The sequence below is a fragment of the Moschus berezovskii genome, chromosome 20 (assembly GCF_049115385.1).
Source record: "Moschus berezovskii isolate FMDL1 chromosome 20, NW_MosBer_1.0, whole genome shotgun sequence".
NCBI lineage: Eukaryota > Metazoa > Chordata > Mammalia > Artiodactyla > Moschidae > Moschus > Moschus berezovskii.
Genome location: NC_142479.1, coordinates 50,233,103 through 50,251,174, shown reverse-complemented (window position 1 = coordinate 50,251,174; position 18,072 = coordinate 50,233,103). Strand labels below are relative to the sequence as shown.

The 18,072-nt window shown below is 34.7% G+C and overlaps 1 protein-coding gene across 2 annotated transcripts in view; it reads right to left on the bottom strand.

The window, feature by feature from the left end:
* Window positions 1–18,072, bottom strand: part of SKAP1 (src kinase associated phosphoprotein 1) — a 322,299-nt gene that overhangs the window by 198,746 nt on the left and 105,481 nt on the right. For both annotated transcript variants that reach the window (XM_055407647.2, XM_055407648.2), the window contains exon 4: window positions 16,350–16,466. In XM_055407647.2, the coding sequence (XP_055263622.1) occupies window positions 16,350–16,466 (117 nt within the window). The remainder of the gene's footprint in view (window positions 1–16,349; window positions 16,467–18,072) is intronic.

Below are 18,072 nucleotides of genomic sequence, written 5' to 3'. Positions count from 1 at the left end.
TGCTAGAATTTCCTACTGTCAGCACTTTGCTAATTGCATACTCACAGGGAAGTTCAACAGGTTCTGTCCTTTTCCCCCTGCAAATCGGTAGTTGGACCCAAAGACTTGATGACTCATATTTGCCTTTTTTATGTCTCAGTTTCTTAATTTGAAACCACACATGAAAGTATTGCAGCTCACTGGGATGTCTGTACTTATTACTGCAGAAGGAGCAGAGGCTAAGAATAAGCATGGAGAGACTGTGCTCAGAGAACTCAGACCCTGCAATTGCCCAGCTTCTGGTCTGAGCATGTGAGATGCATGATCTCAGACAAACCTCAAGCTCAGGCTTTCTCACTTATAAGACAAAGATACCACTCACCTCATGAGGTTGCTATGAGGGGTTAAATGGAACGACACATTCAAACAAGATTTTTAAACTGTAAAGTGCTATAAAATCATACAAGTTAGTGTCATCATTACTCATTACCAGGGGCTTAAATAGTTTTATAATAAAAAGTTTTAAATGTCTTGGAGAATTAATTTCTTAAGAAAGATTAGATATGGCATTGACACAAAACAAGGAGATGATTTACTGACTTAACGAATACTTGTGAAGGAATAAATGACAGCCTCCCAGCCCCACCCAGAAACTTATAGCTGTATGAGTCAGGAGCTCTGAGTTCTGTAGGATGAGAGCTTGTAAGCTTCTAGCATACACAAACATCACAGTACCATTTAAACAACTCACTCCAAAGGCACTCATCAAAACGTCGAGTAATGATTTATAGCAGGTGAATACTGAAAAAAATGCTGATTTTTATTTACCTTTCAATCTGTGCAAATCCATTAACTATGGATTCTAATGCTCTTCTTCAAAGCACTTTGCCAGGTCACTTCCTTTCTTCCACTCCACATCCTGTTTTCTCTGGGCTTCTCACATAAATTTACTTGAGGGTCCTTCTGCCTATTCACCTACCTCACACCTCTGACCTTCTCCTCAGCCACAGCCAATGTCTGAGCCTTCCTTTCTTTTTTCTCTTGCCCACCCAACTTATGTCCAATCCATCTTTCAAGAAGTTTCTGAAATACTATTTCCAGGTTGTCTTGACTATGTGGTTAAGAAGAAGCCATTCTGAGTTTCATTCTCCTATATGGAATCCACTAGCTACATGAAGCCATTTATTTATTTTTAATTTTTTAAAATTAACTTTTTACTGGAGTACAAGTTGCTTTACAATGTTGTGTTACTTTCTGCTGTACAGTACAGTGAATCAGTTATACGTACACATAAATCCACTCTTTTTTAGAGTTCCTTCCCATTTAGGTCACTGAATAGAATTCCCAGTGCTAAATAGTAGGTTCTCATTAGTTATCTCTTTTATATATAGTGGACCAATCTCCAATTCATCCCACCCATACTACATGAAACCACTTAGATTAACTAAAAATATATATATTTTTGGCCACGTTGCACAGCTTGCAGGATCTTAGTTCCATGACCAGGGATTGAACCCACACCCTCAGCAGTGAAAGTGCAAAGACCTAACCACTGAACTGCCAGGGAAATCCCTAATTTAGCCTCAGTCCTGCTAGTCACATTTTCAAGTACTCGGTAGCTACATATGATAGTGGCTATACTATTGCACAGTGTAAATATTATAGGACACTTCCATTATTGCAGAAAGTTTATTGGATAGCACTGTGCTGTAGCCCATTTCCTCTTCCTCTTTTATATAGTCTTGGAAGACAACGTGGAAGAAATATAAGCTTTGAAATTAGATGCCCTTTAGCTTTTGAATATTGGACTTAAAAGTGACTATATGAAACTGTGTAAGTGCTCTGCACAATGCCTGTCAGAGGGTAAGTGCTCAGTGAACAGTAGCCATTAATAGAATACTGCTTTCCCAAGTAATTCCAGAATCTCTAATTTTCCTTTTAGCAATGTATACAAGAATCTAGAGAAGCAACAGCAAATGTTGCTTCCTTTTCTGAGAGGCTGTGTGGCATATTCGAAAAGTTATGCGCTTTGAATGTATATAGACTTATTCAAACCCTCCTCTGCCACTTTATTATCTTAGGACCTTGAGCAAATTAATCTCTGGTGCTCAGTTTCTTCATCTGTAATATGGGAACAATAATACCTACACTGCACAGTAGTAATGATGATTAGAGATAATGTATGTAAAATACTATGTCTCGCATATGGTAAGCATTCAAGAAATTTATTATAGAAAGTAGGTACTATTAATTCACCTTATAGAGTGCCATGTACTCAACATAGTTGCATACTAAGTGATTGTTGCTGTTGGTAATGAAGGTCAGGCTAGTAAATCTTTTGGAGGATGATGTTTTGCATTGTTTAGAGTTTTCCCTCAGTAGGGCTTTCTCTAGTATTCCTACAATGCAGCTGAACCAAAGTTTTTCTCATAATAGTTCTCTTAAATTTATATAAGAAAAAAATGAGTATTCACAATCATCAGACAGGCTTTAATTTACCATTATCCAGTAGTTTTTACTACTATGAAAACACTTATGGAGTGGCATGCTGGATTGGAACTGCAAAGATTGGCATGAAGAACTGTCACCATCACTGTCACCAAGGAAGGCTGCAGCTTAAAATTTTGCCCAGACAGCAAGTCTGAAATTTCTGCCTCCAGAGAAAAACTTAAAAACAATCACAGGATTTTTAAAAACAGAGATTAAATGTATATATGAAAAATTGGAGGGCAGAAGGAAGGAGAAGGAAGCATTTTGTATCCTTAGATCCTCTTACAAATTCATGCTGCCAGGAGAAGGGCAAACAAGAATTGAGTCTCTCTTGTTCCCAGTAGTTGGTACTCCCTAAGTAAGATCACATTTCAAGCAGCTGTTCTACCGGCTTGCTATGTCTTGTTCATTCATCTGCTAGAATGCTTGTGGGTCTTTCTAAAATACCCTTGGAGGAGTAGGTGGAAAGTGGTGAATCAATTTAGTATCTAGTCATTCCCCAGGAAAAAAAAAAGAGTGACCAAGTAACCAAATAAAGAGAGCTATGAGTTCAATAACCAGGATCATCCCATGGCATGGATTCTGTTATCATTGAGCATAATTCCTTTATCTCTTACAGACAATCAACCTTCAGCCAGGGGAGTGTAACCTTAAAACCTCATAACTCAATTTAACATAGTGTTAAAGTTTGGGGTGATATTTGTCAGTGCTGGGGCTGATACAATCAGTCTGAGGGAACCTAGAACAAAGAGTGGTGGGTGAAGAGCATGTCACCTCTGTGCACATTTGTTTCCTTGATGAACAAGGAACTATTAGCTGCAGAGAAAGCATTATCTAGGTGAAGAATGATGCTGATTGTTTTAGTTGCCTCTCCTGAAATTGTGGGGTAGAACAGAGGGTCTCAGTGAGTTAAGCAGCAGGTTTTTACTGCGATGCTGAGGATTTTTTTAAAATTAAGTTTAATTTGGAAGGGTATATAGACACATATCTCTTCTTCAACAGAAACTAGAAATCAGTTTGAGATATAGACCTCTTTTTAACCTCTGCTCTTACTTCATTAAATCAAAAAGTTTTACAGTACTGAATCATATAAGACTTTAAAAAGTCTAAAGTCTTAAAAATTAGTGTTGGGTTAAATAACAGATTTTATACAAAATTCAAGAAGAACTTGCTAATAAAACATCTGAAGGGGGAAATAATATATTCATTGAGCATGTGGCTTTCTGAAGGAGCATGCACCATCTTCAAATTTTAATTCTCAATAAACTTAAACTTTAATTGTGAACTTCTATATAAAATATTATTTCTAAATTCATCTTACCAATAAAGTTGTTTACCATTTAACAGAGTCTTGTCACGTTATGTTTTAAATTAATAATTGCTCTCACTGACTCTAAGTAGAAATGTAACCTGTAAAGCATTAAAAAAAACTACTCATAATTTTAGTTTGCTCTTAAAACTACAAGTATTTTAAATTACATTTGTTATTTCAAAATATTTTTCTTTAATTTCACCATTAGGCAGATTTCATGATGTTATTACATCTTTAAATAATTTATAACTTTTATAAAAGAATAACAATGTTAACTCTTCTTTGAATACAGATTTTTTGGTTTTAGATGTAAAATTTTATTTTTATTTTTGATGAATAAGTTTATTTTTATTATTTCTTTTCACATGCCTGGATCTGCTGGACTATGGACTTATAATTTAAGTTAGCATCTTAGAAATCCAGGAACTTTCATACAACAAACTCATTAAAATATATTTCAGAATCTGACTCAGATAACAACATAAAATATCCACTTTTATCATTTAAAAAATGACCAGCATATTTCATTTTAAAAGGATAGTGAAAGTTTCTTAATCAAAAACTTCTTAGACGTTTTTTACTACATGGATTTACTGCAAACTTGCTGTATCTGCCAGTCCAATAAACCTGCCAGCCCCTTTAGTCAATATCTCACATTGAGATGCCATGTTTTAAGAATCTTCCTGATCAGGTAAATATTATAGAATATATTCTTTTCTAACCCTATAGACATACCTTTCAAGGGCACATTTATAAGAGCTGGAAGGACTGAGGAAAAATAAAACCCATACTGCTTTTTAGAGTTTTAAAATATTCTTTATTGGAATTTCAATAATTCATTTAGCAGAGTGTGCAAAAATTTTTATAGAAATCTTTTCTTAATTTTACACTTTTGCCATATACTGAAAATCATGTTTAATATGGTCTTATATCTTTTAGACTGAAAAACAGAATATGTTAGAATTTGTCAGTGATAACTTGGGTAAGAGTTTAAAGAACATTATAGCTAAGTCAGAACTCAGTTTTTACCTTTTCCATATAGGAGAAGTAAACAAAGTTGTGAAAGTTGTTCCTAGTTCTGATTTCTACAGTGCTAGACCAGGATCCCTGCAACACTCTGAACAGTGATTCATCCCGTAACAGTCCTAATAGCAACACTAGTAACAATCATAAGTGAACTGTGAAATGTGCTGTAAATACTAACTCAACTGTTAGAGTTAACCTGTGCAATTCCAGAAATTTCTCCTTAACTAACTTCTTAAAAAGGGTATAAGAAACAACAAAAACGCTAAGGAAGGCCACCACCAGAAACAAAATGTAAACATCCTAAAAGTTTATAAAGTTATGTACCTTCGCAAGTTAGTCTGCATTTATTTTTGCTAGAAATATTTAGTTTTGTAACCTAGCCTTCTGAACTAAACTGAAATTAATATCAATTTTTCCAAAAGTTGCGCTAAATTTCTTTGCACCCAGTATGCAAAGTCCTTATTCATACATGTACCTTTCTCTCTCATTTAGATAAAGCTGGGACTTCTTATATAGCTGAAAAATGTCTTTTCATTGGTAAGACAAGTTATATATATTGTCTCTTAACATGAAATGAAACATATCTTTTAAAAAGTTGATATATATTTAGAATTAAATTATATTATGATTTGATAATTTATCTGTGGAACAAATGTAAAAGCAGTGAAAAGTTGTTTTTTTTGGAAACCAGGATTTAAACAAGTGAAAAAGACAGTAAGAAGTTTCTCTGGCTCCTTTTTATGTCTTATCCTAAATGAAAAGGGTATTTTAAGGAATTCTAAATTAAGAGAGAAACACTTAAAAACAACACTATCAAATTTAAATAAATTTGGTATTCTGGAAGAAACACATGCAAATGATTTCACACGACAAGCTCCTTGAATTGACCTGGTGTTCCTTAGAAAAATTCAGAAAAAATTCTTGCTTTACAACTGAAAGCATTTTGTAATATGGAGTGAAAAAGCAAGGAAGAAGTAAGTAACCTGCCTTATTTTCAGCTTGAAAGATACGACAAGGAAAATAAAAATTATTTATAATGACATTTAATAAGAACTCAGATGAGGTTTTCTACAAAAATCTCTTCTATCCTATACTTTGACAATGATCACAAAACTCCAACAAACCTTCTGACACCTCCTTATAGCTACAAAGCCAAATATGTGCAAACAGTTTCTATATTACAATGTATTAACTGTAACCATCCAACAAATTGGCTGTTTTAATTTCCCTAATTTTAATGCTAAAAGAAAGAATACAAAATCTTAAACTGATTAATGAATTTGAGTTAGTAAACAGTTTTTCTAAAATGAATCTTTTTCCAATAGCCAAGTAAACACTTATCTTGAAGTAAGAAAGCTACACTTAAAAGAGCTCTGTGAAAGTATATATGCTGAATTTAAAATCAATAGTTCAAAGAACATGTACCTAAGAGCAGTTGTAATTTTTTGATGACCAAACTAATTGAAGCAGACACAGGTATAACTAAAGGCCATTATCTGCATCTCTACTTATAATTATAAGAATGTTTCAAAGTTTTAAAGAAACTCCACAATTTAGTCTATCTCATGAAAAGTATGGCCTTAACATGAAAAAATCAGATCCAGCCTGAGAAACCTGACCACAGATTAGGAAATAGGGGTATATAAAGATCCTTCAACCTGACTACAGATAAATCTCAAAAATCTTGTCAAATTTTTGTTTTTCTAAAAGTGTAAAAACTAGACTTTTACTATGACGATCCATAAATGCTTTGTTATTAAGAGATTTCATCTTTAGGTTTGTTAAATTTTGTCTTCAGATATTCAGAGGAATGTCAATACTAAAAATTAATAAATAGCTGAGATTAAAATTATATTCATACATCTTAAGGGAGAAGCACATAAAGTGAATTAATTTCCCTGTTTGAAAAAACAATTATCATCTCTTCAAACGGGGGAGAAAAAAGAGAATCAGTCAAAACTACCAGTTCTCTATTTAATATTTAAATCATTATGCTATTCTTACTCATTTCACCTGTGTGAAACCGCTTCTCATTTTGTTTTGCTATGTCCATGCCACTCTTCTCTTGTACTTCCTCAGTGAATGTAATATTAAATCCTCTCTTTTAAAATAAAAAATTTTAATATTAAAAATCATGGTCTCTAATTTATTTCTAGAGTTCTTAGAATTGCTAAACAGGACCCCATTTTTTTTCATTAGAATGTGTCTTGAGCCTAAAGGCAATCTACCTCAACCATTATTCAAGTTTTTCAAGTAGCTGAAAAAAAACTACTGAGGGGCAGTGTCTAACTTGAATCTTTTCACCTCCTGGATTGCCATGTAAGGCATATTAATAGCAACTCTTCATTGGTTCTTGTCTCTAGATCAACTATTTCAAGGAAGAACAGAAATGTTACTTTTAATGGCCTCCTAGAGAAACAATTTTGTGCTACATGTAGAAGTTTTTTCCATAGGCAATACACTTGAACTCATCTGCATGACAGTTCAATCTTCCCTTCATCTGTTTGCTACTTACTAGACATTTATGTAAATATATCCAAAATTCACAGAAGGAATTATAAAACCAATAAATTAATTTGTTATAGGAGATATAGGATATCTGTTTAAATCTGTTAGAAATACTAACAATATCCAATTTTAATGGAAAAGAAAAAAGTACCTGCAAATTTGGTTTAAAATTCATATTCAAGCCTCTGTCATTTATCTATTTAGGAATATAAACCCTCAAGATTATGGTTTTATCTGTCCTCCTCCTGACTTGTGTAATAAGACTATACTGAAATGACAGTTGTTAAGAAAGTAGTATCTTTTAGGGCATTAATGAAAGAATAGGAACTTCTCAGATCTGAGTGTGTGTTTGTGCTTGAATATACATATATATATATACACATATACAATATATATATTTATATATATGTTTGTGTATAATTTTTATATGTAGTAGTCTATAATTTTTAAATTCTTGGATTCATTCCCTATATTCACATGTTGAGAACTTATGTATCTTACAGCCTTGGACATCATTTAAAACAAAACAATCCAAAAAAGTTCAAAAGTAGTATTTTATTTTACCACAAGAGGGGGCTAGAGAATTCTAATCTCTTCTAAGGTCTATAAAACCCTTTTAACTGCTACTTTATAGACATTCAATTACAACAAGCCATAATACATTAAGGCATTAAAATACACATATATCCCAACATATGCCAAAGCAAGCACTACACTAGTGTGCCCACCAGATGATCACCAACACCAACATCAAATAAACACTTAGGCGTCTTCAAGAGGTTTATATGAGATTTTACGCTTTAGTCAGCTCTTTTGGTTAGGTGATCCCTTTGGAATGGAAAATATCAAGGAATGTGATAAAATGCCCAAGAAGTGGAGAGTATGACAGGAGAAGAGTGAAGGAAGGATTAAGAGAACTGAAATTTATGTAGTTTGGAAAAGTGAAGACTTTAGGGATGAATGTTCACAGTCTTTAAATACCTTCTAAAGGTAACAATATAAATGAATTAGGGAATTATCCAGTCTCAGAAGATGGTATAGAAGAGAGCAATGGCCTGAAACTAAGGAAGGAAAAGTTTAGGTTAGACATGAAGAATAAATTAGTAATAATAGTTGGGCGGGAAATATGTCCTGCAAAGGAAGGATACAGAGCATAATGGCTATATTTGATAATTAATTAAATGAGATATTAGTAAGAATGATGTGAATTCATTAGAAGGGCTAGATTAGATAACTCAAGTGATTTTTTTCCCCTAAGCTGTGACAATCCCTAGGCCCAACTACATACTTGGATATTCATAAATGTCTTTCAATGATGATAATGGTCATTTGTAGAAAGGAGTGCTCATGATCCCAGTTAACCCTATTATTTTTTTATTAAAACAAAATCTGGAGTATTATTATGAAATAACATAATTACAAAATTAACCATTAAAATGATGCTTATTTCTTAGAGAATTCCATTAAAATAAACTATACCATATAAGCTATACCCTAAGAGCTCATAGAAATGGGTCCGCAAATAATTGGCTAAAGGTTTCGATAAGTGAAAATTTTCCATGAAGGAGCAACTCCCCTATAAATCCAGTTTTACAAGCCAGAGAAACCACTTTGTATAATCTTTCCCTCTAGACTAATGTATCTGGGTTTAAGCTACTTAGGGCCTAACATAAAAAAGCCTGTCACTCAAAGTCAGAAAGGCAATGTAGAGCATAAGTGTAATTATAGTTTATGAATTCAACAATCTTCCCATAGTAGACAATAATATTCTAGATTAACATATTTCAGCATCATTTTAAACAGCATTACTAACATTTACTTTTTACTTGAAAAGCCAGAGTTCTATGACAAAGCAAAAGAATTTATGGCTAGAAGAACAAAGATCACCAAAGCATGAAGAAATCACTCTACATATATGCTTACATATATATACAACGAAAATATATAAAGCATAATATATATTAAGTATAAATATAAATTTATGCCTATATAAATTAAGTATATGTGTCTACATACTTGGCCTGAAAGTTTTATGCTTAAACAAAATTCTTTCACATTTAAGTGAATATTAAACTTTGAGATAAAAATGGTCAATGGCTTTGCAGCTTGAAGAATGATCTGCCTTTGACTCAGTTTTTTATATATATATATATCAGATAACTATATTACATTAGCAACTAAAACATTGTATATCATTTTGCCACTACTGTAATGACCAAACTAACAACTTCAATAATCACATACTAGGACTTTCATACTACCACTACACTCATTGACTCATTTAGAATTTGGAGAATCACAAAAAATATTTGAGGCAATATAAAAAAGCTTAATCTCATCAGCCAAATCACTCACTTAAAAATCAACTATTTACATTTAAAAATGGCCACTGTTACTTCACTACTAATTACAGTGGAAGCTCAATAAATGCTGATCTTTCAAAGAATGGGCTTTTACTCATATTGCCAGTGTGGAAAAAATTTCTAAAAATCACATTGGCTACAGCACAGGCCACATTTTATCCTGACTTTCTTTCAAACTACTGTAAGTCCAACCGTTTGTTTTTTTTTTTTTCTGAAAACTCAGTCCTTCAAAATCAGCACTTGATTATGTACCATATACCTTATTGTGGGGGTGTTCAGTCTTCTCTCTTCAACTAGATTATTTACTTACTAACCAAAGGAATCGCACCTTATTTCTTTTTGTATCCTCCACTCAGCCTCTAAATTCATGACTGAATAAGGGCATTCAGTATAGGAATTCAATAACTAACTCTTCATTGGCAGTCTATTAAAAATCTATAATATGGACAAAAAGGCCAAAAAAGATAACGAATTAGTTCTCTGTCAAGTCAATTCAGAAACTAATTGTATGCTATTCACAATTGTAATTGTCCGAATTTATGGAGCCCTTTGAAATTCTTTATAAAATACTGCTTCCAAATCATTCTGGGAAGATAACATACATAGACCAGAGAGACACACATGTCTGAAGAACTTGACTAAACCTTCTGAAAAATAGCTTAATGCCCATGGTCAGGCAAAGCTATCTGGGTCCGCACTGAAAAGCATGCTGTGATCAGGCAGGTGAGGAAAGTACACAGTATGGGTCAAGGAAGGCTGTGCCCAGGTCTTGGTTTTCTTACTGATTCTGTCTTGCTAAATAGGACCAGGCACTTGACGTTTTTTAAAATGTAGTTTCCATTTTGGTAAAACAGAGATTAGATTGGGTGATTACCAAGTCTCTTCCATGTCTAAACTGCCATGATTTTAATGTTAGAATGTGGATTAAGTTTGCAAGGAGTTTTTCCTAGTGAATGAAACATTATGGAAGCTATCCAACCATCAACACATGCAAGAGTGCTTTACTAAAGCACTGGACAGAAGGTTAGAGTTTAAATACGCACCAACAGCCCAAACATGCTTGGCTGAAGAATGAAAAATGAGTAGTTCATAGACAGATAATTGTTATTGTTTTTTTTATTCTTCACAAAACATGTATAATCCTTGGTAATCATTTGTTTAAGTTATATAAATTACTGTCAACTTTGAAGTCCAGTTTGTCATCTTCATCTGTGATTTATACCAGACTATATAAACGACGTGATGTCTTAGATCTAATAAGACATTTATCTTCATGAAGGAGGCCACTGCAATCCTGAGTGACAGCTTACTTACCCTTATCACAGTTAACTCAACACTGAGTCCTTAATTTCTCCCAATGATCTGAAATCTGATGGACTCACCTGAAGCCAACAGAGACTTGTTCAGAAATCTACCATGCTCATGAAAGTATATGTTTTACAGTGGGAATTTATTCTTTGACTCTCAAAACAGACATGGAAACCAGTTTTGTGCTCTTCCACAGTATACACTCTAAATACACAGACATAACCTCTGTTAGGTTTGACAGGAGTCATATGCCTTATTAATATACCCACAAGCAGTAAAGATAAAAGCAAATAACTGAAGAATAAAAATAAAATGAGATAAATGCTTATTTGAATGTATGTATGTTTATTTATATAATCATATATGGAGAGGGGCTATTTGAGTCACTTCTATTATCATCATATAATAGAATAAGAAGGTACTAACAACCCTAAATATGTTCATATAGTTTATATAATTTAAGAAAAATACACACGAAGAATGTAATGTGCTTGACCCCATCAGTGAGAAGGAAGCAAATGGCTTGCTGTTTTTAGGCCATTAACTCTTTCAACCTACCAGGGTACCAATGACTGAACTTGCAATAGCTTTCTAACATTCCAAGTAAAGTAGCCATAAAACACACACATTTTGCTCCAAAGCTGTCAGCAGTATTCAACCTAAGGTTTACCTGATCAGAGGGGTCACTTAACACTAATCATTGCACCATTGATTCACACATCCCATAAGTACTATAAGAAGTACAGTTTATTTATTATGTGAAACAATATAATTTATATAGTAAAATCAGGCCTTACACACAACTCACAGCAATGAGGTCTCAAACTGGCTTGTGAACAAACATTTTTTTATCCTCTCTGAATATAAAATCTATCAGGAGTGCTATGAGTAGATTTGCTATAGTTTTTCCAGTAGTCATGTGTGGAATATGAGAGGTGGACGATAAAGAAGGCTGAGCACTGAAGAATTGATGTTTTCAAATTATGGTACTGGAGAAGACTCTTGAGAGTCCCTTGGACAGCAAAGAGATCAAACTAGTCAATCCTAAAGGAAATCAACCCTGAATATTCATTGGAAGGACTGATGCTGAAGCTAAGGCTCCAATACTTTGGCCATCTGATGCAAAGAGCTGGGAATGATGGAGGGCAGGAGAAGGAGGCAAGAGAGGATAAGCTGGTTGGATGGCAACACCAACTCAATGGACATGAGTTTGAGCAAACTCAGGGGGATAGTGAAGGACAGGGAAGCCTGGCGTGTTGCAGTCCATGGTGTCATAAAGCTTTGGACACGAATAACCAACTGAACAACAACAAATTCTCCAGTTATCATTACAAAACATTAAAAATGATTTCAAGAAGTGTTAAAAATAAGCCATAAAAATTGATCCTCTTTATTTTTAAAATATTCTGTTTTTTATATCTTTCAGAAAAGGCATGGAGTTGAAAATGGCCACTACTGGTATATTAACAAGCCTACAATTTCTTTTAAATCAAGTGGCATATAAATTGGTCTATAAAGGCTCTTCACTTAATCATTTTTACTCTTCTCCAATGATGGTTACAGGTTTTTACTTTTCCAATTCTATTTTTCATTTTGCTGGAGAACAAGAATTCTTTATAACCTTTAACATCCAGATGTAAAAATAAGCTCTAAAAACATTCTTCCTTATTTCTTCCTAGATATATCTGCTGCTGCTGCTGCTGCTAAGTCACTTCAGTCGTGTCCGACTCTGTGTGACCCCATAGACGGAAGCCCACCAGGCTCCCCCGTCCCTGGGATTCTCCAGGCAAGAACACTGGAGTGGGTTGCCATTTCCTTCTCCAATGTGTGAAAGTGGAAAGTGAAAAGTGAAAGTGAAGTCGCTCAGTTGTGTCCGACCCTTAGCGACCCCACGGACTGCAGCCTACCAGGCTCCTCCATCCATGGGATTTTCTAGGCAAGAGTACTGGAGTGGCTTGCCATTGCCTTCTCCGAGATATATCTGACCAATACCATTTATTACCTTTTCTTTAATTAGAAAGTAATAATACATGATACATAATATTAATACATTATTACAGATTTCTGGTTTCTTTACTTAAAATCATTTTATTTTTTAAATTTTTCTTCCAGAAGGAGTCACTATAACCTTTTATAGAACACTTTCCCTAACTTATCTTTAAAAAATTTATATATGTGTTGTTTAGTTGCTAAGTCATTTCTGGTTCTTGCAACCCCATGGACTGCAGCCTGCCAGGCTCCTCTGTCAGTGAGATTTCCCAGGCAAGAATACTGGAGTGGGTTGCCATTTCCTTCTGCAAAAGATCTTCCCCATGCAGGGACTGAACCCGCATCTCCTGCCTTGGCAGGCAGATTCTTTACCCCTGAGCCACCTGGGAAGTCCTGCATATACACAGGGGTTCTTCGTAATTATATATCCATTGTATATTTTCGACAATGAGAGCAATCAAATTTTGAGCTTCATAGTTGGCTGGCTTTTTGTACAGTTACTGTATTCAATGCTTCATACTAAAAAATTTTTCCTTCAATATAGTAGAAACTATGTCTTCCTAAGTCTATAAATCTAAATTTTATTACTTGTTAGCAAGTTTTCATTCCTGATTATGGGGTTATGCTCTTGTTTGTAGGTATCTCTCCATAGGCTATAGCCTGACATTCTCAGACTGAGGGCAATTTATTTACAAAGGAAGAGGGGAAGGAATTGTGATTAGGTAGCAACATGCTCTCATTTTTATGCATGGTTTAGCATGTAACCTTGGTTTTCATTTTATGCTGTGCACCTGGTCAGGTTTCTATATTCTTCTAGATCTCTTTGTAGTTTTCACAAAAGCATGATCCAAACACGACACGCACCATGGTTATTGCTTCTCATCACTGAAGTTATGGCCAAATGGGTCAGACTGTGTCCTTGCATAGTTGTACATTTAGGATACTGATCTGGCTAGAGCTGGAAAGCAACCAAGCTGAAAAATTTTAGGACTGATCTTTCATTTTTCTATAAAGATAAAAATTCCAAGTGTTTAAAATAAAGTTACTATAAATAAAAAATTTTAAAAATCTTTTGTTCCTAATGGATCACTGTAGCTATCTCATCAGCAAATGAAGACACTGACTTTATATCTGTCCATTTGTCAACATATTAATAGTGTGTTTTCCCAATGAGATAGTCAGCTCCATGAGGGCAAGGACCGTGTTTGACTTTTTACTGCCTTATAGCTTAGCACAGTATTACCTTATAATCTCTAAATAAGTATTTGTTAAAATAATGAATAAATAGCATATCAAATGTTACTGTTCTCTATAATGGTGTAATCTAGGATATAAAGATTACTTAAAATTTTAACATCTTTATAAGCATCTCTTTAATTTCACAAGAAATGTACATATCTTTATTTCTCAGGGGAAGGAAATAAACATTTATTGTGCCCATTATCCATCAGGCACTAGGTACTTTGCTAGATTCAATGCTTTGCAGAAACATATCTTATCATCCTACAATTAAATAAACAAGTCTATTCTTACCTCTACTATTAACAGTGTCACTTTGGGAATTCTTTCGACTTTAATGTGCTTTGGGATTTTCCAGGTAATAGTTTACCTCTCTCAACACTAATCACTTTCTTTAATTTCAACTATTTTTAATGAAAACAGTTTAAATATACTATTTCCACTTAGAGGTCTTTCTGGCTTACTTATTGTGTTCTCAGCTGTTTTTGGGAAAGCTGGAAATACTAAGTAAGTGACCTATGGATTAATGAGGTACTATTGTTCTAATTCTGTCAAGCATTAGATTGATCAAAAACAAATTTTTTGTTTTGCACTGTTAATTTTGTATAATTATTAATCAGCTATTAAGCTTTCAATCCAAATGATGTTTTTAGTATAAAAATTTATGTATTACTAATTGAGCTAGGATACAAAGCTCAAACAAAATAAACTGCTTCTGTGTGACTGAATCTATAGTTCTGTTTGGTGGTTATCAATTCAACGAAAATAAGAAAATACGAAATCACCAAAACGGCTAAATGAAATAAGAATTAATGACAAATTAGAAGGAGAAGGGAATGCAGGGATTATGAACATTTGGAAAATGTCAAAGTTGGAGGGAAATTTGGAAGAAAAATAAATACCAAGATCACAGACTAATAAAGAAAAATAAAGAATAATTTACCAACTTTGCTCCCAATCCCTAAGTGAGTAATAAGCTTCCAATTTAATATTCAGTTTAGTAGCATTTCTACCTCCCCCGAGCACACACACACTGCAAAGGCACAAGAGAGACTTTGATAAGATAACCATGTGCATCAATGATGATCAAACCTTCTGTTCAAGTGGCCAAATGCCAGAAAAGGCACAGTGAACTCCCACCCCTGGGATATCTGAGCCTGAGCCAGAAACTGGCAGCCACCATGCCAAAATTTTTATATTCATGTATCTTAAAAATTCATATATATTTTGCATGCCACCATATTACATACCAATGTGTTTCTGATTTAATGTTTATAAGGGTTGAATTATTTAACTCTTCCCATTTCCAAATCTTCAAATAAAATGGATGTTCCAGGAAGATTTGCATTATGGTTCTTGTGGCTTTCCCTTCCCCTGCTGCTGCTGCTGCTGCTGCTAAGTCACTTCAGTCGTGTCCGACTCTGTTTGACCCCATAGATGGAAGCCCACTAGGCTCCCCCATCCCTGGGATTCTCCAGGCAAGAACACTGGAGTGGGTTGCCATTTCCTCCTCCAATGTGTGAAAGTGAAAAGTGAAAGTGAAGTCGCTCAGTCGTGTCCGACCCTTAGCGACACCATGGACTGCAGCCTACCAGGCTCCTCAATCCATGGGATTTTCTAGGCAAGAGTACTGGAGTGTCCCTTCCCCTTAGACAACACCAATATGGTCAGAGGGATGTGAGTATGGGTAAAAACGATATCCTATTATAATATGATAAGCTCAAGAGTCTCAAATAATCCTCAATAAATCAATAATTCAATAATCATTAAACTAAAGCTCTAATTCTCATGAACTTCACTGAAACTAAAAAATATAAAAGAAGGTTAAACTGGGGCCTGCAATCTTCAAAAGGTCTCTTAGCTTTTCAGCTACAGTTCTTATAGAAAGATCGATAATGATGTCTTCCTGCTCCAATATGGAATTAGTGTTTCCCTAAGTACATTAACTTGAGAACTATTGAATTATCTAGGAGGATAACACCACAATGAAACAAATAGTTGTTCTTTGCAAACAAGTGATTACCAATACAGAGAAGCTTCTGAAGGCTACTGGATTGAAAATGACCAAAGGCAAAGACCCCAGGACAAAAAGTATAAAAGTATGGTCATCCTAAAGACAGAAAGATGACACTCACCCTCATCCTGATAATCTGACAAAAAAGGTGCATCTGATGTAAAAGAAGGGCCATGAGTTCCACTGTGATTATCATCGGAGCTGTCCTGTCCAAGGTAATTTTCAGGTTGGTCTCCCCCTGAGGGACAAAAAGGAAAGGAAAAAAGGTCATACTTCTGACATCTTAATAAATGTCTTTGTAGATTCCTTCTAGAGGCCAGGGTTAGTCACTCAGTCGTGTCTGACTCTTTGCTACTCCACGGTCTGTCCATGAAATTCTCCAGGCAAGAATACCAGAGTGGGTTGCCAGTCCCTTCTCCAGGGGATTTTTCCAACCCAGGGACTGAACCTGGGTCTCCTGCATTGCAGGCAGATTCTTTTCCATCTGAGTTACCAGGGAAGCCCAGATTCCTTCTGGTATTTACCAAATATATATATCCATTAACATAAGAGAAACATATAAATAATTTATAGAACCAACCTACCTGGATGGGAAATTTTCCATTCAACTAACTCGAATTTAGAAACTGTTAAAGTGAGAAGACCTTTTGCCACCAGAAAGAAATTTCCCCATTACACTTAAAATGAAAACATAGTTATAAAATATCCCATTAATTATAACCTTTACCCTGAATGCCTCTATATTTCCAAATGAAATAGAATAAATTACACAAAGAGTTAAACTTCTATACATAATACAGTGTAGCAAGGTCAAGCGGAGAAGGCAATGGCAACCCACTCCAGTACTCTTGCCTGGAGAATCCCAGGGACGGGGACGGCGGGGGGCGGTGGGGTGGGGCTGGTGGGCTGCCGTCTATGGGGTTGCACAGAGTCAGACACGACTGCAGCAACTTAGCAGCAGCAGTAGCAGCAAGGTCAAGATTCTTTCCTTTGGTAAAAAATAAGAGAAGTAAAATTTGGAGAGAATCTGGACTATTCCAATTTAAATCACTACTTGTTTTGCAATTTTAAGGAAGTTTTGTTTATAATTCTGGTTTACAGCCTATGCAACCAACCTCTTAGGAATTCTAAAAACCCTAAGAAGGTAATATTTGTTCTGCAAAATTGCTCTGATGAAAGGTAATGTATATACAATTCTGAATAAGGCAATTAAAATCATGCTAATCTCTTTTGGGCGTTTTTTGACACACTAGTGGATTATATTTTGTAGAAGTGGCCCATGCTATTACAACACTTTAAAAGGTTTAGACAGAAGATGTTAGCTCATTCAGAAACCAGAAGAAAAGGCTCTGCACTGCAAATGGCTTTCCTCAAAATCCCCCAAACAGAGGTATAGTCTGCTGATAAAAGGACACCAACAGCTGCTCAGTTCATTTCACAAACATGAAAAGGGGATTTTCAACTGAATTTAATATTATCTCAAATACTAATTTCCAAAGGAAATCACCAATGCTAATCTCAGTAAACACTGTAGAGTTTTGGCCCTGGTTTTCAACTAGGGAGCAGTGAAACCGAACAACCTACATAGAATCTGTATTGCCTCACTTTAAAGGTTTATTTCCTACAATTAAACTAGAAGGATAGGGAGGATATAAAATGATTAAAAGTGGAAAGCTGTAGCCTTCTCTTTCCATAAATTAGATGATCATATCTAGATTCCTCTGCAGACGCTCAATGATAGGTAGACGTCCATAACTGAGTTGAACACCTGCAGATACAGGACTTTAAAAATAAACTGTGGAGTTTGTTGTGGAGAATAAAAGTAAAATTAAAACAAACAAACC